This window comes from Phyllobates terribilis, unplaced genomic scaffold, assembly GCF_046119375.1.
Source record: "Phyllobates terribilis strain yellow unplaced genomic scaffold, ASM4611937v1 Scaffold_150__1_contigs__length_4496277, whole genome shotgun sequence".
Lineage (NCBI taxonomy): Eukaryota > Metazoa > Chordata > Amphibia > Anura > Dendrobatidae > Phyllobates > Phyllobates terribilis.
Window position 1 is genome coordinate 2,707,290 of NW_027362910.1, and position 23,279 is coordinate 2,730,568.

Genomic DNA, 23,279 nt, shown 5'->3' on the forward strand with positions numbered 1-23,279 from the left:
TCCGGCCATTGGCCGGGGACTCCTTAGGACGGCGCGCGCGGCCCCTTTAAGAGGAGGGAAGCGCGCGCGCGCCCTAAGCACAGGGGCCGGGAAGGAGCGCGCGCTGAGAGCAGAGCGGGAGGAGGACGCCGGGAAGGAGCGCGCGCTGACAGCAGAGCGGGGAGAGGACGCCGGGCACGGAGCAGAGCGGTGAGGGGAGCAGCGTCCCTGCCTAGCAGAGGGCAGGGACGCCAGCACTACACACTGCATACCAGACATGATGACCGAGGTGGAGGACCTCAGATTAACCTCAGATATCGTCTTTCTTTCCCATATCAGACGTCATATTTAAGGCCAGAAATTGCTTATAATTCCCCAGAAACACTGTCTGAAGAGAGTGCTTTCAGTTTGTGCATCCTCTCCGTGTTACGTCCAGGCCATGTCTTTCCTGTTGATATTCAATACGTCCGAAGGCGGTGTTGATTGGGACCAGGATTGTGTGATGTAACAACCTTATGTGAGCCCCAGAAATGCGAGTTGTAACACCAATGGAACGTCACCACAACGCAACGGGAGGTTTGTATGAGTGTTTTTATTTTAACAAGGCCAAACATGAGGAATGAGAAGGAGTTGTACCAATAGAAGTGGAAAACCCCTTTAAGAAGATACAATTTTCGGTTAGAATTTAAATAGGCTTCTCCCCTGTGTGACTTCTCTGAAGTTTATTAAGAGTTGATTTCTGTGTAAAACATTTCCCACATTAAGAACATGAAAATGGCTTCTCGCCTGTGTGAGTACTTTGGTGACTAAGAAGTGAGGATTTCTTCACAAAACATTTTCCACATTCTGAACACAAAAAAGGCTTCTCCCCTGTGTGGGTTCTCTGGTGTATAACAACATCTGATTTCTGGTTAAAACATTTCCCACATTCTGAACAGGAAAAAGGCTTCTCCCCTGTGTGAGTTCTCTGGTGCTTAATCAGATTTGATTTCTGGTTAAAACATTTTCCACATTCTGAACAGGAAAAAGGTTTCTCCCCTGTATGAGTTCTCTGGTGCTTACCCAAATCTGATTTCTGTTTAAAACATTTTCCACATTCTGAACAGGAAAAAGGCTTCTCCACTGTGTGAGTTCTCTGGTGATTGACCAAATCTGATTTCTGGTTAAAACATTTCCCACATTCTGAACATGAAAAAGGCTTCTCCCCCATGTGGGCTCTCTGGTGGCTATGAAGAATCGCTTTACGGTTAAAACATTTCCCACATTCATAACAGGAAAAAGGTTTCTCCCCTGTGTGAGTTCTCTGGTGGCTATCAAGAATCTCTTTACGGTTAAAACATTTACCACATTCTGAACAGGAAAAAGGTTTCTCCCCTGTGTGAGTTCTCTGGTGCTTAACCAAACCTGATTTCTGGTTAAAAATTTTTGCACATTCTGAACAAGAAAAAGGCTTCTCCCCTGTGTGAGTTCTCTGGTGGCTATCAAGAATTGCTTTACGGTTAAAACATTTCCCACATTCTGAACAGGAAAAAGGCTTCTCCCCTGTGTGAGTTCTCTGGTGCTTAAGCAAATCTGATTTATGGTTAAAACATTTTCCACATTCTGAACAGGAAAAAGGCTTCTCCCCTGTGTGAGTTCTCTGGTGATTGACCAAATCAAATTTCTGTTTAAAACATTTCCCACATTCTGAACATGAAAAAGGCTTCTCCCCTGTATGAGTTCTCTGGTGCTTAAGCAAATCTGATTTCTGGTTAAAACATTTCCCACATTCTGAACAGGAAAAAGGCCTCTCCCCTGTGTGAGTTCTCGTGTGATAGACCAAATCTAATTTCTGGTTAAAACATTTCCCACATTCAGAACATGAAAAAGGCTTCTCCCCTGTGTGGGTTCTCTGGTGGCTATCAAGAATCGCTTTACGGTTAAAACATTTCCCACATTCTGAACAGGAAAAAGGCTTCTCCCCTGTGTGAGTTCTCTGGTGATTGACCAAATCTGATTTCTGGTTAAAACATTTCTCACATTCAAAACAGGAAAAAGGCTTCTCCCCTGTGTGAGTTCTCTGATGTCTGATAAACCTTGACTTCTCTGTAAAACATTTTCCACATTCTGAACAAAAAAATGGCTTCTTCTTTGTGTGACTTCTCTGGTGATTAACAAGATTTGATTTCTGATTAAAACATTTCCCACACTTGAAACAAAAAAATCTTTTCTCCGCTGTGTGAATGTTTTGATGTTTAAGAAAAGACTTTTCGAGGGAAAAACTATTTTCATATTCTGAACGTGAAAATGGCTTCTTTGAATTAGTATCAGTTTGTTTTTTAATACTTATTTTGCGACTTTGATTTTCATTAGTAGTCGGTAATGAATCAGAAGACAGGACCTGTTTCACAGGATCAGATGACAGATCTTTGCTGTGAAGGGATGATGGTAGATCTGGAGTAATGGCATTCACTTCAATTGTATCCTGTGGGATCTCAAGATCATCTGATTTAAAAACTGAAGATGTCAGCTGTCCCTCTGATCTCCTGGTACAGTCATCTGCCAAGAATAAAACCAATTATTATTTATGAATAAAATATCCTTGAATTATATATTTTTTAACATTTCTACTTAAACTGTAAAATAGCAACTCATGTAAAAAATATTGAATTATTCACCAAGACAATGACAGTTCACAGTGTAATAGAAAACCTCATAGGATGAACCAGTGGAGTGTGGTGTTCAACTGTTTGTTCATTCAGTCTCTCAAATATGGAATAAAAAGCCACCAAACAATGTTATATAGGCAAAAATAGCACCAATAAAAACTTCTACTCATCTCACAAAAAACAAGTCCCCACTCAGGTCCATCATTTGTCAGTGGAAAAACAGAGATTTACACATTATCAGTGGCTCAAAGGGTCTTGAAAAGCAACTTTGTTTCTATAAACCAATCCAGCAATATCCGCTCTCCCACAGTCAGATCTCCCCCTCACTTCTGAGCCTTGCAGTGCGTCCAAACCACATTTATCATCCATGTATTTGGCATTACTATAGTGAGAAGAACCTACTTAATTCACGGTGTGTGTCTCCTGGAGCACAATCTGGGCACTATGTGTTGGCCAATAAATGGCATATTTGTAATTTGCACTTTGAAACATCTACTGTGTGCTAATTTTCGGAAAGTGACTGTGGAGTCAAAGTAGTGACAACTTCTAAAGATTAATTCATTGAGGGTCATAATTTTCAAAATGGAGTCAATATATGGGAATTTCTACTGCTGTGATTTTCTGACATTTTGTATGGTGTGGTGTGTCCCATATCCTCTGGGACCTGCTCCTGCGATGTCTGCTTCTGTCACCAGGTGCTGTCCTATTTATTCTGCAGGCGGCGCTGGTGATTGAGAAGACGACGAGACCAAAAGTTCTGGGCGGCGCAGGCTCTGTCCAGCCACTTAGATTAGTTTGCATGGAACCAGTAGTACCATCCAGTCTGGCAGTATGGGTGTGTGTGCTGTCCAGCTGGAGTAATCTGCTCCCTGCTTCAGCCATATGGAAAGCACCGCACCCTACTAAAGCTGGAAGCATATTACCGGAAGCTTCCAGATACAGCCTTGTTCTCCTCTGGTTCAGTCCTCTGCTCAGCTCCCGGCTTGTGTATTTGTTTTCCATTGTGACCCCGGCCCGTTTACTCTGCCCTCCTGGTTCTGGCTACCTGACTATTCTTCTTCCCATCTCACTCCACAGAACAGCAAGTAACACTATGGCCCAAGCCTAGGAGTATCTGCGTAAGTCCAGATCCATAAGGAAGGATTAAAGGGTGATGGGCAAAACTGTGACAACAGATAATAAACACCGACTGAAACGATCAAGCTGAATAGTCTTCTTCAGTAAAAAAAACCTTCAGTCTGTAACTGTAACTAGTAGGTAGTTAAAGACTTACATAAGTGAGGCCGGCCGATCCAACCCCAAATAAACTATCATACAGAATGAACATGTAAAAAAAATATAACAATAAAAATATATGCTACATTCCCAACACCAACGTATGTATGAAGGGAGAAATCCAACACTAAACCGGAGTTGCACTCATTTATGGTGGACCATTGGAGGTATGATGAGTCCTGACCAGAAGAGTAGAGAAAGTATTAGTGCCCCCATTTCAGGAGAGATTGTGCAGGAATCTGAATTCTTTAGGATTGAAAACATAATGTAATTTATGACGTGGAGTGAATCCATGAAACCAGGGCTCGAGCCATGCCACCACATCTCCTGCAGGCGTGAATAGATGTATATTACAGCCATCAGCCACGCACAGCTTAGAGACATATCATGGCACAGGTGTAATGTTATTTATGTAGTTTTATCCCAATCCTGCTTGAAGTTATTCAGTTTTAAAAGAAATTAAAAAGTCAGAATAAAGGGAAACTTTGTATAGAAATTCACACTTGGCCCTCACTGCACATTTAATATTTGCGATCATAAAAGTGAAGTTTGGCCAGAAAGACTGGACCTGGTCTTGTAGGGACCATACGAGCACATTCAGCCGCAGAGAAGGGAGAGAAGGTAGATTCATCCAATAAGATATCAGGGATCTAGGAAGCCAACAGCATCATTACCCTCCGCTTTCTCTTACAGGTCCATCAGAATGTTTCGTCAAGTGATTTTCTCACTTGTCAGCATTTTCTACGTACGCTGTCATTTGGCTTTGTAGTTTACAGATCTGGGCAGGTAATGGCCAGCGTCTCCTAATCCCAGGGGGTAGGTGGATCCTCCAGGTTGTAAGTTCTACAGAAAAAGGCTTTCACAATTACACAAAGTAATGTGACCATATCTGGATGGAGAAGAATGTTGTGGTCTAGAGGGAAAATGGTGATCACACGATTGTGATACGGCCGGACTACACCACCGATAAAGCAGCCACAGCCGGTGACTGAGAAGAATCTGTGACTTCTCTGCATTTAGTGGTTACTACTCACCTGGGTAGTCATATGTAGGAATCTCCTCCTTACACCGCTCATCACACCTCACATATGTCTCTGTAGTATTAATATGGGTCAGATCTTCACCCTGAAACAAAAATATTGTAAAAGTCACAGACAGATGGAGAAGTCACATCTATGATCAGCTCTAATCCTGCCATCTCCAACGTTCTCTTTACACAAGTATAAAATATATAATACTGGTGGATGAAACAAGACTGAGCACAAGACCTTCACAGCCGTCTACACATCATAGGGGAGATCTCATGACACCTTCTCTCCATCTACCTGATGATCCTGAGGAACATTGGGATCTTCTTGTTTACAGTCCCATCTCTCTGGTGTTGTCCTCTTACTGGATAGATCTGGAGGAAACACATACAGGGACTGAATTAATTCTTTACATACAGAGAATTATAGGCCGTGGGTATTTAGTCCTATTACCTGGTGATGCGAGGGGCTGGGGAACCTCCATCATGATGTCCTTGTACAGATATTTGTGTCCTAAATACTCCCACTCCTCCATGGAGAAATAGACTGTGACATCCTGACATCTTATAGGAACCTGACACATACAATGATACAGTCATCCCCCGATCCCTCCATAGCATTACTGTATAATGTCCCAGCATTCCCAGCAGTGTCACCTCTCCAGTCAGCAGCTCAATCATCTTGTAGGTGAGTTCTAGGATCTTCTGGTCATTGATGTCCTCATGTATCAGGGGGTGAGATGGAGGCCCTGTGATTGGGCTCAGGGGTCTTCCCCATCCCTCAGACACAGGGTCCTGACAGCGCTCACTAGAGGTCTTCTTCACTACTGTGTAATCCTGGTTATGGAGAGACACATTAATAAATCTCTCTACAGACATTTCCAGAGTCCTCACCTCTCCAGTTCTGTCCATCTGTTATTCCCATAGATAAGAATGATGTAATGTGACGTCATCAGAATCTCTCACCTCTCCAGTAAGCCGAAAGAGGATCTCTAGGGTGAGGTGTAATATGTTCTCCGCCATCTTGTCTCTGTCCATGTCCATCCTTGATAGGTCATTCAGAAAAATTCTCTTATATAGAAGATCTTCACTGAGAGGATCTGATATTGTAGAGACCTGAATGAGAAGAAGATGAGCCGATGTAACATCATAAAGAATCCTGTGTAATAATACAATTACTGGAGACAAGGGAAATCTATCAGGAGATAGAATGTGTAGATGTTGTGTTCTCTAGTTTTTATGGACTGGAACATAAGTTGAATTGCTGACTTAGACATCTCCTCCATACTTCCAATCACTGGCTAAGTTGGCCACTGCTTCAGTAAGAATCACCCAGAAACCCAAGCAGCAATGGTATTTTTATTATTTTACAACATTCTGCTTTTGTCCCTGACGTACTAATAAAACCTATATATTTTAGGCCACAGACAACAAGCAGTTTCTGCCTCGGAGTCTGCAGCTGAATACGTTTCTTATAGACTCATCTTCCATAACGCTAATTCTCGTCATATACATTACACATGGCATGAGAAATAACAACTTCATGATGAGGACGACATCTTCATCTTCTAATAAGGCTCTAGAAACAAATTTGTCCAGAGTCCGTCACTGACTACATCATCACCGACCGTCTATATGAATGTTTCCCGTCTTTCCCAGGTTGTAATCTTTTATCATGTTAGATCTAGTGTTGAGCGAGTATGTTCTGTCCGAGTACGCTCGGGCCGAGCTCCGAGTATTTACAGCTGCTCGGTGATATGCTTGAATCACTCCCGTGTGCATGATTTGCAACTGTTTGACAGCTTTATTACATGTGAAGAATGTGTAAGAAATAGACATTCTTCCCATGTAATAAAACTGTCAAATAGTCGCAAATCATACACAAGGGAGTGATTCAAGCATATCACCGAGCAGCTGTAAATACTCGGAGCTCGGCCCGAGCGTACTCGGACAGAACATACTCGCTCAACACTAGTTAGATCTCATTTATAAGAGCGTGTTTGTAAGAACAAGACAGTTATTTGATGCTAATGTCTCCATGTACAGTGGTTTATTCCTGGATATTATGTTTCTTTTAGCATTTTCCTGTAGGCTTCCATATATTACATGAAAAACACCAAAAAAAGAAAACCAAGTGTTATACTGTATGTGGGAAGATGGCGGTACTGTGGGAACATTATACTGTATGCGGGGGGATGGTGGTAATGTGGGAACATTATACTGTATGTGGGAAGATGGCGGTACTGTGAGAACATTATACTGTATGTGGGGGGATGGCGGTACTGTGAGAACATTATACGGTGTGGGGAAATAGAGGTACTATGAGAGCATTATATTGAGAGGCTTAATGACCGCAGTGGCTCCTGCGACCGACCCCTACTTCAGCTGGATGTGTTCTCGGACTGACATTCAGCTGAAGTGCCACAATACACGCTGCTGACCAATCAGAGGCCAGCAGCTGACATCGGCATGTACGCCATTAGGGGGCGCATGGAAGTAACATCATGCTCTCCTGTCACTTGCAGCTGAAGTCAGCGGCAGCTCCAGAAAGAAGACACCGAGCGGCGAGGGAGCAGAGAGAAGGCGAGTATAATGTTCTGTTTTCTTTAAATCAGCGACTACACGGTGCCCTTTGCCATAATACTACATGTAAGAGTGTGGGCTGTGCATTATACTACATGTATGGACTATGGGCTGTGCATTATACTACATGTATGAGTGTGGGCTGTGCATTATACTACATGTATGAGTGTGGGCTGTGCATTATACTACATGTATGGACTATGGGCTGTGCATTATACTACATGGATGACTATGGGCTGTGCATTATACTACATGTATGAGTGTGGGCTGTGCATTATACTACATGGATGACTATGGGCTGTGCATTATACTACATGTATGAGTATGGGCTGTGCATTATACTACATGTATGAGTGTGGGCTGTGCACTATACTACATGTATGAGTGTGGGCTGTGCATTATACTACATGTATGAGTATGGGCTGTGCATTATACTACATGTATGGACTATGGGCTGTGCATTATACTACATGTATGAGTATGGGCTGTGCATTATACTACATGTATGAGTATGCGCTGTGCATTATACTACATGTAAGAGTGTGGGCTGTGCATTATACTACATGTATGAGTATGCGCTGTGCATTATACTACATGTAAGAGTGTGGGCTGTGCATTATACTACATGGATGACTATGGGCTGTGCATTATACTACATGTATGAGTATGGGCTGTGCATTATACTACATGTATGAGTATGGGCTGTGCATTATACTACATGTATGAGTATGGGCTGTGCATTATACTACATGTATGAGTGTGGGCTGTGCATTATACTACATGGATGACTATGGGCTGTGCATTATACTACATGTATGAGTATGGGCTGTGCATTATACTACATGTATGGACTATGGGCTGTGCATTATACTACATGTATGGACTATGGGCTGTGCATTATACTACATGTATGAGTATGGGCTGTGCATTATACTACATGTATGAGTGTGGGCTGTGCATTATACTACATGGATGACTATGGGCTGTGCATTATACTACATGTATGAGTATGGGCTGTGCATTATACTACATGTATGGACTATGGGCTGTGCATTATACTACATGTAAGAGTGTGGGCTGTGCATTATACTACATGTATGGACTATGGGCTGTGCATTATACTACATGGATGACTATGGGCTGTGCATTATACTACATGTATGGACTATGGGCTGTGCATTATACTACATGTATGGACTGTGGGCTGTGCATTATACTACATGTAAGAGTGTGGGCTGTGCATTATACTACATGTATGGACTATGGGCTGTGCATTATACTACATGTATGAGTATGGGCTGTGCATTATACTACATGTATGGACTATGGGCTGTGCATTATACTACATGTAAGAGTGTGGGCTGTGCATTATACTACATGTATGAGTGTGGGCTGTGCATTATACTACATGTATGACTATGGGCTGTGCATTATACTACATGGATGACTATGGGCTGTGCATTATACTACATGTATGACTATAGGCTGTGCATTATACTACATGTAAGAGTGTGGGCTGTGCATTATACTACATGGATGACTATGGGCTGTGCATTATACTACATGTATGAGTATGGGCTGTGCATTATACTACATGTATGGACTATGCGCTGTGCATTATACTACATGTATGAGTATGGGCTGTGCATTATACTACATGGATGACTGTGGGCTGTGCATTATACTACATGTATGAGTATGGGCTGTGCATTATACTACATGTATGGACTATGGGCTGTGCATTATACTACATGGATGACTGTGGGCTGTGCATTATACTACATGTAAGAGTGTGGGCTGTGCATTATACTACATGGATGACTATGGGCTGTGTATTATACTACATGTAAGAGTGTGGGCTGTGCATTATACTACATGGATGACTATGGGCTGTGCATTATACTACATGTAAGAGTATGGGCTGTGCATTATACTACATGTATGGACTATGGGCTGTGCATTATACTACATGTAAGAGTGTGGGCTGTGCATTATACTACATGTATGAGTGTGGGCTGTGCATTATACTACATGTATGGACTATGGGCTGTGCATTATACTACATGTATGGACTATGGGCTGTGCATTATACTACATGTATGACTATAGGCTGTGCATTATACTACATGTAAGAGTGTGGGCTGTGCATTATACTACATGGATGACTATGGGCTGTGCATTATACTACATGTATGAGTATGGGCTGTGCATTATACTACATGTATGGACTATGGGCTGTGCATTATACTACATGGATGACTGTGGGCTGTGCATTATACTACATGTAAGAGTGTGGGCTGTGCATTATACTACATGGATGACTATGGGCTGTGCATTATACTACATGTAAGAGTGTGGGCTGTGCATTATACTACATGGATGACTATGGGCTGTGCATTATACTACATGTATGAGTATGGGCTGTGCATTATACTACATGTATGGACTATGGGCTGTGCATTATACTACATGTAAGAGTGTGGGCTGTGCATTATACTACATGTATGAGTGTGGGCTGTGCATTATACTACATGTATGACTATGGGCTGTGCATTATACTACATGGATGACTATGGGCTGTGCATTATACTACATGTATGACTATAGGCTGTGCATTATACTACATGTAAGAGTGTGGGCTGTGCATTATACTACATGGATGACTATGGGCTGTGCATTATACTACATGTATGGACTATGGGCTGTGCATTATACTACATGTAAGAGTGTGGGCTGTGCATTATACTACATGTATGAGTGTGGGCTGTGCATTATACTACATGTATGAGTATGGGCTGTGCATTATACTACATAGATGACTGTGGGCTGTGCATTATACTACATGTATGGACTATGGGCTGTGCATTATACTACATGTAAGAGTGTGGGCTGTGCATTATACTACATGTATGAGTATGGGCTGTGCATTACACTACATGGATGACTGTGGGCTGTGCATTATACTACATGTATGAGTGTGGGCTGTGCACTATACTACATGTATGAGTGTGGGCTGTGCATTATACTACATGTATGAGTATGGGCTGTGCATTATACTACATGTATGGACTATGGGCTGTGCATTATACTACATGTATGAGTATGCGCTGTGCATTATACTACATGTAAGAGTGTGGGCTGTGCATTATACTACATGTATGAGTATGGGCTGTGCATTATACTACATGTATGAGTGTGGGCTGTGCATTATACTACATGGATGACTATGGGCTGTGCATTATACTACATGTATGAGTATGGGCTGTGCATTATACTACATGTATGGACTATGGGCTGTGCATTATACTACATGTAAGAGTGTGGGCTGTGCATTATACTACATGTAAGAGTGTGGGCTGTGCATTATACTACATGTATGACTATGGGCTGTGCATTATACTACATGGATGACTATGGGCTGTGCATTATACTACATGTATGACTATAGGCTGTGCATTATACTACATGTATGAGTATGGGCTGTGCATTATACTACATGTATGAGTATGGGCTGTGCATTATACTACATGTATGGACTATGCGCTGTGCATTATACTACATGTATGAGTATGGGCTGTGCACTATACTACATGGATGACTGTGGGCTGTGCATTATACTACATGTATGAGTATGGGCTGTGCATTATACTACATGTATGAGTATGGGCTGTGCATTATACTACATGGATGACTGTGGGCTGTGCATTATACTACATGTATGGACTATGGGCTGTGCATTATACTACATGTATGGACTATGGGCTGTGCATTATACTACATGTATGGACTATGGGCTGTGCATTATACTACATGTATGGACTATGGGCTGTGCATTATACTACATGTAAGAGTGTGGGCTGTGCATTATACTACATGGATGACTATGGGCTGTGCATTATACTACATGTAAGAGTGTGGGCTGTGCATTATACTACATGGATGACTATGGGCTGTGCATTATACTACATGTATGGACTATGGGCTGTGCATTATACTACATGTATGGACTATGGGCTGTGCATTATACTACATGTAAGAGTGTGGGCTGTGCATTATACTACATGTATGAGTGTGGGCTGTGCATTATACTACATGTATGGACTATGGGCTGTGCATTATACTACATGGATGACTGTGGGCTGTGCATTATACTACATGTAAGAGTGTGGGCTGTGCATTATACTACATGGATGACTATGGGCTGTGCATTATACTACATGTATGAGTATGGGCTGTGCATTATACTACATGTATGGACTATGGGCTGTGCATTATACTACATGGATGACTGTGGGCTGTGCATTATACTACATGTAAGAGTGTGGGCTGTGTATTATACTACATGGATGACTATGGGCTGTGCATTATACTACATGTAAGAGTGTGGGCTGTGCATTATACTACATGGATGACTATGGGCTGTGCATTATACTACATGTAAGAGTGTGGGCTGTGCATTATACTACATGTATGGACTATGGGCTGTGCATTATACTACATGTACGGACTATGGGCTGTGCATTATACTACATGTATGACTATGGGCTGTGCATTATACTACATGTATGACTGTGGGCTGTGCATTATACTACATGTATGGACTATGGGCTGTGCATTATACTACATGGATGACTATGGGCTGTGCATTATACTACATGTAAGAGTATGGGCTGTGCATTATACTACATGGATGACTATGGGCTGTGCATTATACTACATGTATGGACTATGGGCTGTGCATTATACTACATGTATGACTATGGGCTGTGCATTATACTACATGTATGACTGTGGGCTGTGCATTATACTACATGTATGGACTATGGGCTGTGCATTATACTACATGTATGGACTATGGGCTGTGCATTATACTACATGTATGACTATGGGCTGTGCATTATACTACATGTATGACTGTGGGCTGTGCATTATACTACATGTAAGAGTGTGGGCTGTGCATTATACTACATGGATGACTATGGGCTGTGCATTATACTACATGTAAGAGTGTGGGCTGTGCATTATACTACATGGATGACTATGGGCTGTGCATTATACTACATGTAAGAGTATGGGCTGTGCATTATACTACATGGATGACTATGGGCTGTGCATTATACTACATGTACGGACTATGGGCTGTGCATTATACTACATGTATGACTATGGGCTGTGCATTATACTACATGTAAGAGTGTGGGCTGTGCATTATACTACATGTAAGAGTGTGGGCTGTGCATTATACTACATGTATGGACTATGGGCTGTGCATTATACTACATGTATGGACTATGGGCTGTGCATTATACTACATGTATGACTGTGGGCTCTGCATTATACTACATGTATGAGTATGGGCTGTGCATTATACTACATGTACGGACTATGGGCTGTGCATTATACTACATGTATGACTATGGGCTGTGCATTATACTACATGTATGACTATGGGCTGTGCATTATACTACATGTATGACTGTGGGCTGTGCATTATACTACATGTAAGAGTGTGGGCTGTGCATTATACTACATGTACGGACTATGGGCTGTGCATTATACTACATGGATGACTATGGGCTGTGCATTATACTACATGTATGACTATAGGCTGTGCATTATACTACATGTAAGAGTGTGGGCTGTGCATTATACTACATGGATGACTATGGGCTGTGCATTATACTACATGTATGAGTATGGGCTGTGCATTATACTACATGTATGACTATGGGCTGTGCATTATACTACATGTATGAGTATGGGCTGTGCATTATACTACATGTATGGACTATGGGCTGTGCATTATACTACATGGATGACTGTGGGCTGTGCATTATACTACATGTAAGAGTGTGGGCTGTGTATTATACTACATGGATGACTATGGGCTGTGCATTATACTACATGTAAGAGTGTGGGCTGTGCATTATACTACATGGATGACTATGGGCTGTGCATTATACTACATGTAAGAGTGTGGGCTGTGCATTATACTACATGTATGGACTATGGGCTGTGCATTATACTACATGTACGGACTATGGGCTGTGCATTATACTACATGTATGACTATGGGCTGTGCATTATACTACATGTATGACTGTGGGCTGTGCATTATACTACATGTATGGACTATGGGCTGTGCATTATACTACATGGATGACTATGGGCTGTGCATTATACTACATGTAAGAGTATGGGCTGTGCATTATACTACATGGATGACTATGGGCTGTGCATTATACTACATGTATGGACTATGGGCTGTGCATTATACTACATGTATGACTATGGGCTGTGCATTATACTACATGTATGACTGTGGGCTGTGCATTATACTACATGTATGGACTATGGGCTGTGCATTATACTACATGTATGGACTATGGGCTGTGCATTATACTACATGTATGACTATGGGCTGTGCATTATACTACATGTATGACTGTGGGCTGTGCATTATACTACATGTAAGAGTGTGGGCTGTGCATTATACTACATGGATGACTATGGGCTGTGCATTATACTACATGTAAGAGTGTGGGCTGTGCATTATACTACATGGATGACTATGGGCTGTGCATTATACTACATGTACGGACTATGGGCTGTGCATTATACTACATGTATGACTATGGGCTGTGCATTATACTACATGTATGACTGTGGGCTGTGCATTATACTACATGTAAGAGTGTGGGCTGTGCATTATACTACATGTATGGACTATGGGCTGTGCATTATACTACATGTATGGACTATGGGCTGTGCATTATACTACATGTATGACTGTGGGCTCTGCATTATACTACATGTATGAGTATGGGCTGTGCATTATACTACATGTACGGACTATGGGCTGTGCATTATACTACATGTATGACTATGGGCTGTGCATTATACTACATGTATGACTATGGGCTGTGCATTATACTACATGTATGACTATGGGCTGTGCATTATACTACATGTATGACTATGGGCTGTGCATTATACTACATGTATGACTATGGGCTGTGCATTATACTACATGTATGACTATAGGCTGTGCATTATACTACATGTATGACTGTGGGCTGTGCATTATACTACATGTATGGACTATGGGCTGTGCATTATACTACATGTATGGACTATGGGCTGTGCATTATACTACATGTATGACTATGGGCTGTGCATTATACTACATGTATGACTGTGGGCTGTGCATTATACTACATGTAAGAGTGTGGGCTGTGCATTATACTACATGGATGACTATGGGCTGTGCATTATACTACATGTAAGAGTATGGGCTGTGCATTATACTACATGGATGACTATGGGCTGTGCATTATACTACATGTACGGACTATGGGCTGTGCATTATACTACATGTATGACTATGGGCTGTGCATTATACTACATGTATGACTGTGGGCTGTGCATTATACTACATGTAAGAGTGTGGGCTGTGCATTATACTACATGTATGGACTATGGGCTGTGCATTATACTACATGTATGGACTATGGGCTGTGCATTATACTACATGTATGACTGTGGGCTCTGCATTATACTACATGTATGAGTATGGGCTGTGCATTATACTACATGTACGGACTATGGGCTGTGCATTATACTACATGTATGACTATGGGCTGTGCATTATACTACATGTATGACTATGGGCTGTGCATTATACTACATGTATGACTGTGGGCTGTGCATTATACTACATGTAAGAGTGTGGGCTGTGCATTATACTACATGTACGGACTATGGGCTGTGCATTATACTACATGTATGGACTATGGGCTGTGCATTATACTACATGTATGACTATGGGCTGTGCATTATACTACATGTACGGACTATGGGCTGTGCATTATACTACATGTATGGACTATGGGCTGTGCATTATACTACATGTATGACTGTGGGCTGTGCATTATACTACATAGATGACTATGGGCTGTGCATTATACTACATGTAAGAGTGTGGGCTGTGCATTATACTACATGTATGACTATGGGCTGTGCATTATACTACATGTAAGAGTATGGGCTGTGCATTATACTACATGTATGACTATGGGCTGTGCATTATACTACATGTATGACTATGGGCTGTGCATTATACTACATGTACGGACTATGGGCTGTGCATTATACTACCTGTATGACTGTGGGCTGTGCATTATACTATATGTATGGACTATGGGCTGTGCATTATACTACATGTATGACTATGGGCTGTGCATTATACTATATGTATGGACTATGGGCTGTGCATTATACTACATGTACGAACTATGCGCTGTGCATTATACTACATGTATGACTATGGGCTGTGCATTATACTACATGTATGACTATGGGCTGTGCATTATACTACATGTATGGACTATGGGCTGTGCATTATACTACATGTATGACTATGGGCTGTGCATTATACTACATGTACGGACTATGCGCTGTGCATTATACTATATGTATGGACTATGGGCTGTGCATTATACTACATGAACGGACTATGGGCTGTGCATTATACTACATGTATGAGTATGGGCTGTGCATTATACTACATGTACGGACCATGGGCTGTGCATTATACTACATGTACGAACCATGGGCTGTGTATTATGCTACTTGTACGGACCATGGGCTGTGCATTATGCTACATGTACGGACTATGGGCTGTGCATTATACATGTACGAACTATGGGCTGTGCATTATACTGCATGTATGGACTATGGGCTGTGCATTATACAACCCCTGGCAAAAATTATGGAATCACCGGGCTCGGAGGATGTTCATTCAGTTGTTTAGATTTGTGACATGTCTGTGATCTGATTTTTTTCAACAACATTAAAGTCATTTCAAATGGCAACTTTATGGCTTTAAGAAATACTAAAAGAAATCAAGAAAAAAAATGTTGTACTCAGTAAGGGTAATTTTTTTCCGACCAAGCAGAGGGAAAAAATTATGGAATCACTCTGTAAATTTTCCTTTCCAAAACTAACACCTGCATCAAATTAGATCTGCTCATTAGTCTGCATCTAAAAAGGAGTGATCACACCTTGGAGAACTGTTGCACCAAGTGGACTGACATGAATCATGGCACCAACACGAGAGATGTCAATTGAAACAAAGGAGAGGATTATCAAACTCTTAAAAGAAGGTAAATCATCATGCAATGTTGCAAAAGATGTTGGTTGTTCACAGTCAGCTGTGTCTAAAATCTGGACCAAATGCAAACATGGGAAGGTTGTTAAAGGCAAACATACTGGTAGACCAAGGAAGACATCAAAGTATCAAGACCAGAAACTTAAAGCAATATGTCTCCAAAACAGGAAATGCACAACAAAACAAATGAGGAACGAATGGGAGGAAACTGGAGTCAATGTCTGTGACCGAACTGTAAGAAACAGCCTAAAGGAAAGGGGATTTACATACAGAAAAGCTACACAAAAGCCATCATTAACACCTAAACAGAAAAAACAAGGTTACAATGGGCTAAGGAAAAGCAATCGTGGACTGTGGATAACTGGATGAAAGTCATATTCAGTGATGAATCGCAAATCTGCATTGGGCAAAGTGATGATGCTGGAACTTTTGTTTGGTGCCGTTCCAATGAGATTTATAAAGATGACTGCATGAAGAGAACATGCAAATTTCCACAGTCATTGATGATATGGGGCTGCATGTCAGGTAAAAGCACTGGGGAGATGGCTGTCATTACATCTTCAATAAATGCCCAAGTTTACATTGATATTTTGGACAGTTTTCTTATCCCATCAATTGAAAGGATGTTTGGGGATGATGACATCATTTTTCAAGATGATAATGCATCCTGCCATAGAGCAAAACTGTGAAAACATTCCATGAAAGAAGACACATAAGGTCAATGTCATGGCCTGCAAATAGTCCGGATCTCAATCCAATTGAAAATCTTTGGTGGAAGTTGAAGAAAATAGTCCATGACAAGGCTCCAACCTGCAAAGCTGATCTGGCAACAGCAATCAGAGAAAGTTGGAGCCAGATCGATGAAGAGTACTGTTTGTCACTCATTAAGTCCACGCCTCAGAGACTGCAAGCTGTTATTAAAGCCAGAGGTGGTGCAACAAAATACTAGTGATGTATTGGAGTGTTCTTTTGTGTTTTGTTTTTCATGATTCCAGAATTTTTTCCTCAGAATTGAGTGATTCCAGAATTTTTTCCCTCTGCTTGGTCGGAAAGAAATTACCCTTACTGAGTACCACATTTTTTTTCTTGATTTCTTTTAGTGTTTCTTAAAGCCATAAAGTTGCCATTTGAAATGACTTTAGTTTTGTGCTATGTCTGTGATCTGCTTTTTTTCAACAACTTTATGAACATCCTGCGAGCCCGGTGATTCCATAATTTTTGCCAGGGGTTGTACTACATGTACGGACTAAGGGCTGTGCATTATACTACATGTACAGACTATGGGCTGTGCATTATACTAAATAGATGACTATGGGCTGTGCATTATACTACATGGATGACTATAGGCTGTGAATTATACTACATGCATGGACTATGGGCTGTGCATTATGCTACATGTACGGACTATGGGCTGTGCATTATACTACATGTATGAACTGTGGTCTGTGCATTATACTACATGTACGGACTATGGGCTGTGAATTATACTACATGTACGGACTATGGTCTGTGCATTATACTACATGTACGGACTATGGGCTGTGCATTATACTACATGTATGACTATGGGCTGTGCATTATACTACATGTATGGACTATGGGCTGTGCATTATACTACATGTACGAACCATGGGCTGTGTATTATGCTACTTGTACGGACCATGGGCTGTGCATTATGCTACATGTACGGACTATGGGCTGTGCATTATACATGTACGAACTATGGGCTGTGCATTATACTGCATGTATGGACTATGGGCTGTGCATTATACAACCCCTGGCAAAAATTATGGAATCACCGGGCTCGGAGGATGTTCATTCAGTTGTTTAGATTTGTGACATGTCTGTGATCTGATTTTTTTCAACAACATTAAAGTCATTTCAAATGGCAACTTTATGGCTTTAAGAAATACTAAAAGAAATCAAGAAAAAAAATGTTGTACTCAGTAAGGGTAATTTTTTTCCGACCAAGCAGAGGGAAAAAATTATGGAATCACTCTGTAAATTTTCCTTTCCAAAACTAACACCTGCATCAAATTAGATCTGCTCATTAGTCTGCATCTAAAAAGGAGTGATCACACCTTGGAGAACTGTTGCACCAAGTGGACTGACATGAATCATGGCACCAACACGAGAGATGTCAATTGAAACAAAGGAGAGGATTATCAAACTCTTAAAAGAAGGTAAATCATCATGCAATGTTGCAAAAGATGTTGGTTGTTCACAGTCAGCTGTGTCTAAAATCTGGACCAAATGCAAACATGGGAAGGTTGTTAAAGGCAAACATACTGGTAGACCAAGGAAGACATCAAAGTATCAAGACCAGAAACTTAAAGCAATATGTCTCCAAAACAGGAAATGCACAACAAAACAAATGAGGAACGAATGGGAGGAAACTGGAGTCAATGTCTGTGACCGAACTGTAAGAAACAGCCTAAAGGAAAGGGGATTTACATACAGAAAAGCTACACAAAAGCCATCATTAACACCTAAACAGAAAAAACAAGGTTACAATGGGCTAAGGAAAAGCAATCGTGGACTGTGGATAACTGGATGAAAGTCATATTCAGTGATGAATCGCAAATCTGCATTGGGCAAAGTGATGATGCTGGAACTTTTGTTTGGTGCCGTTCCAATGAGATTTATAAAGATGACTGCATGAAGAGAACATGCAAATTTCCACAGTCATTGATGATATGGGGCTGCATGTCAGGTAAAAGCACTGGGGAGATGGCTGTCATTACATCTTCAATAAATGCCCAAGTTTACATTGATATTTTGGACAGTTTTCTTATCCCATCAATTGAAAGGATGTTTGGGGATGATGACATCATTTTTCAAGATGATAATGCATCCTGCCATAGAGCAAAACTGTGAAAACATTCCATGAAAGAAGACACATAAGGTCAATGTCATGGCCTGCAAATAGTCCGGATCTCAATCCAATTGAAAATCTTTGGTGGAAGTTGAAGAAAATAGTCCATGACAAGGCTCCAACCTGCAAAGCTGATCTGGCAACAGCAATCAGAGAAAGTTGGAGCCAGATCGATGAAGAGTACTGTTTGTCACTCATTAAGTCCACGCCTCAGAGACTGCAAGCTGTTATTAAAGCCAGAGGTGGTGCAACAAAATACTAGTGATGTATTGGAGTGTTCTTTTGTGTTTTGTTTTTCATGATTCCAGAATTTTTTCCTCAGAATTGAGTGATTCCAGAATTTTTTCCCTCTGCTTGGTCGGAAAGAAATTACCCTTACTGAGTACCACATTTTTTTTCTTGATTTCTTTTAGTGTTTCTTAAAGCCATAAAGTTGCCATTTGAAATGACTTTAGTTTTGTGCTATGTCTGTGATCTGCTTTTTTTCAACAACTTTATGAACATCCTGCGAGCCCGGTGATTCCATAATTTTTGCCAGGGGTTGTACTACATGTACGGACTAAGGGCTGTGCATTATACTACATGTACAGACTATGGGCTGTGCATTATACTAAATAGATGACTATGGGCTGTGCATTATACTACATGGATGACTATAGGCTGTGAATTATACTACATGCATGGACTATGGGCTGTGCATTATGCTACATGTACGGACTATGGGCTGTGCATTATACTACATGTATGAACTGTGGTCTGTGCATTATACTACATGTACGGACTATGGGCTGTGAATTATACTACATGTACGGACTATGGTCTGTGCATTATACTACATGTACGGACTATGGGCTGTGCATTATACTACATGTATGACTATGGGCTGTGCATTATACTACATGTATGGACTATGGGCTGTGCACTATACTACATGTATGAACTGTGGTCTGTGCATTATACTACATGTACGGACTATGGGCTGTGCATTATACTTCTGTTATGGGGTTCCATCACTTCTATGTTCGCCCCTGGTGAGTGTAATAGTTTATTTTTTTCTATACACCAAAGAACAGAGGCAGAACGGGGGACATATACTAGGTTGAGGCCCAGGATAAGGGACATACATATACAGGGGGTACGGAAAGTATTCCCTTTAAATTTTTCACTGTTTTTTTTTTAACATCATTTTTATTAGATTTTTCAAAACATAAATACATAACTGTAGTATAAACATGAAAAATGGCTATTTTATATTTCAGATCCATATTGAAATAAAATAGGAACCAAACATGTCAGCATTTGTCGGTATCCAACCTCAGTAGACTAGGGGTCATTAGTCCAGACATACTAAAACATAGCATTAGTTTAAGTTTACTAACAGTCTGAGGTTTAATCTTTATTACTGAAGGGAATTAGCCTTTTGTATATGCCATGAGAGATCCGATGTAGAACTAGAGACAGACGATTGCACAATATTGTAAATAAGAATTACAGGCATATGGCTTAAGATGGAGAAGCTTATTGTAGTACAAAAAATATAAGTGGCTATCTGAAACCCATTATGATGTATCCAACCATTAATTAATATTCTGGTTATATATTCTGTGTTAAGGTATACTTTATCTGTGAATGTATCTCACTGATACATAGCTTCTTAACACAATATACTGTCTGGGAAGAAAACCTTGTTCTGATTTATAACCCGGTGTAGGATTTACTCTTATCATATGTAAACATTATGACAGAAGTAGAATGGTCCGTGAACAGGTCTTGTCCGGCATTGCTTATCTGTGATAGCTGGCCACTGTCATGGGATTGGAATGTTGGACAACAACCTATGAACTTTCATGCTTACGTAATATTAGGTTGGGTAAGCCTTTTTCTAAAATGTATAAAGCTGTTGAAGAATTCAGTTATGGCAGAAGCATTGTGGACCTGTGAAGAGGACGCTCTTCACAGTGTAGGACCTAGGACGCATTCTCTGCCCATCGCTGAACGCTTCTCCAGCTGATGTTTCCGGACAGATGATGTACATGCTACTAGGGAAATCTTTTTCTTCTGCTATCTTATAGTAAGTATGTAACCTTTATAAGTATTTAACCTTTGTAACCTTTAATCTACAAAAGTGTACGCAATATCATAATATCATACTATTCCTTTGATTCTGTATTTTATCTTTCAAATTAACTATTATTTATAAAATTGTGTTTCTTTTTAATAAATTTGCAAAAATTTCTACATTTCTGTTTCTTTTTAAGTGAAGATGGGGTGCAGAGTGTACTTTAATGAGAGAAAAAAATGAACATTTTAGAATTTACCAAATGGCTGCAATGAAACAAAGAGTGAAAAATTCACAGGGGTCTGAATACTTTCCGTACCCACTGTACATATCAGGATGGGGGGTGGTCGAAATCTCGCAACGTGTCCTATCAGACCCTAGTTATGCCTCTGATTGTACTGTGCGGGGGGATGGCGGTACTATGGGAACATTACACTGTGTGGGGCAAAGAAAGGGACATAATGGGGGCATTACACTGTGTGGGGGCATCATACATCCTGCATAAGGGGTATAATGGGGGCATTACACTGTGTGGGGGGCATCATACATCCTGCATAAGGGGCATAATGGGGGCATTACACTGTGTCGGGGCATCATACATCCTGCATAAGGGGCATAATGGGGGCATTACACTGTGTGGGGGCATCATACATACTGCATAAGGGACATAATGGGGGCATTACACTGTGTGGGGGGCATCATACATCCTGCATTAGGGGCATAATGGGGGCATTACACTGTGGGGTCCTGTACTCTGAGAACAATACGTTTCCTCCCTTCCTGTCTCCATAGTTGGGTCGTATGTATCTATTACAGGAAACAGAACAGAAACCTTATGATTGTTATAAAGGGGCAACACAAGACCCCAAAAGAGCCTCCGTGCTGAAGGGGTTATTGCCCCCTGCCCCAGTAATGGGGTCTCCACATACCTCCACCTGCAGAGCCGCCACCACATATATGGCTGTTGTGTGCGCACAGGAGCTGTGATGAGGTCACAGGAGGGGAGGAGTCAGGGGTCACATGATCAGGGGCCTCGGTGGATGCAGGACTCTGCTGTCTGGTTGTCATGGTGCTGGATGAGCTGAAGTTTATGTGTGGGGTCAGGAGGGGTTTACAGTGTGGATGTAGCAGAGCCATGTGTGTACGAGGTGTACGGAGCGGAGCCGCGCGTGTACGAGGTGTACGGAGCGGAGCCGCGCGTGTACGAGGTGTACGGAGCAGAGCCGCGCGTGTACGAGGTGTACGGAGCAGAGCCGCGCGTGTACGAGGTGTACGGAGCAGAGCCGCGCGTGTACGAGGTGTACGGAGCAGAGCCGCGCGTGTACGAGGTGTACGGAGCGGAGCCGCGTGTACGAGGTGTACGGAGCGGAGCCGCGCGTGTACGAGGTGTACGGAGCGGAGCCGCGTGTGTACGAGGCGTACGGAGCGGAGCCGCGTGTGTACGAGGCGTACGGAGCGGAGCCGCGCGTGTACGAGGCGTACGGAGGGGAGCCGCGTGTGTACGAGGTGTGCGGAGCGGAGCCGCGCGTGTACGAGGTGTACGGAGCGGAGCCGCGTGTGTACAAGGTGTACGGAGCGGAGCCGCGCATTTACGAGGTGTACGGGGCAGAGACGCGCGTGTACGAGGTGTACGGAGCGGAGCCGCGGGTGTATGAGGTGTACGG

At 41.8% G+C, this 23,279-nt stretch overlaps 1 protein-coding gene across 1 annotated transcript; it reads right to left on the bottom strand.

The window, feature by feature from the left end:
• Positions 1 to 251: 251 nt before the first annotated feature.
• Positions 252 to 22,630, bottom strand: LOC141206932 (uncharacterized). The gene is made up of 7 exons (XM_073664298.1): positions 22,545 to 22,630; positions 5,896 to 6,045; positions 5,587 to 5,766; positions 5,384 to 5,504; positions 5,228 to 5,304; positions 4,937 to 5,027; positions 252 to 2,517 (listed from the first exon to the last, which is right to left on the bottom strand). Exons 2-7 carry the CDS (start codon positions 5,971 to 5,973, stop codon positions 740 to 742), a joined length of 2,325 nt encoding a protein of 774 aa, XP_073520399.1. The 5' UTR covers positions 5,974 to 6,045; positions 22,545 to 22,630; the 3' UTR covers positions 252 to 739.
• Positions 22,631 to 23,279: the final 649 nt, after the last annotated feature.

Excerpts from the sequence above, each read along its gene's own strand:
- LOC141206932 (XM_073664298.1), bottom strand. The coding sequence starts at position 5,973 with ATGGACATGGACAGAGACAAGATGGCGGAGAACATATTACACCTCACC. Across the intron at positions 5,767-5,895 it reads TCTTTCGGCTTACTGGAGAG|GATTACACAGTAGTGAAGAA; the intron begins GTGAGAGATTCT and ends CTCCATAACCAG. Across the intron at positions 5,305-5,383 it reads CCAGCCCCTCGCATCACCAG|ATCTATCCAGTAAGAGGACA; the intron begins GTAATAGGACTA and ends TGTTTCCTCCAG.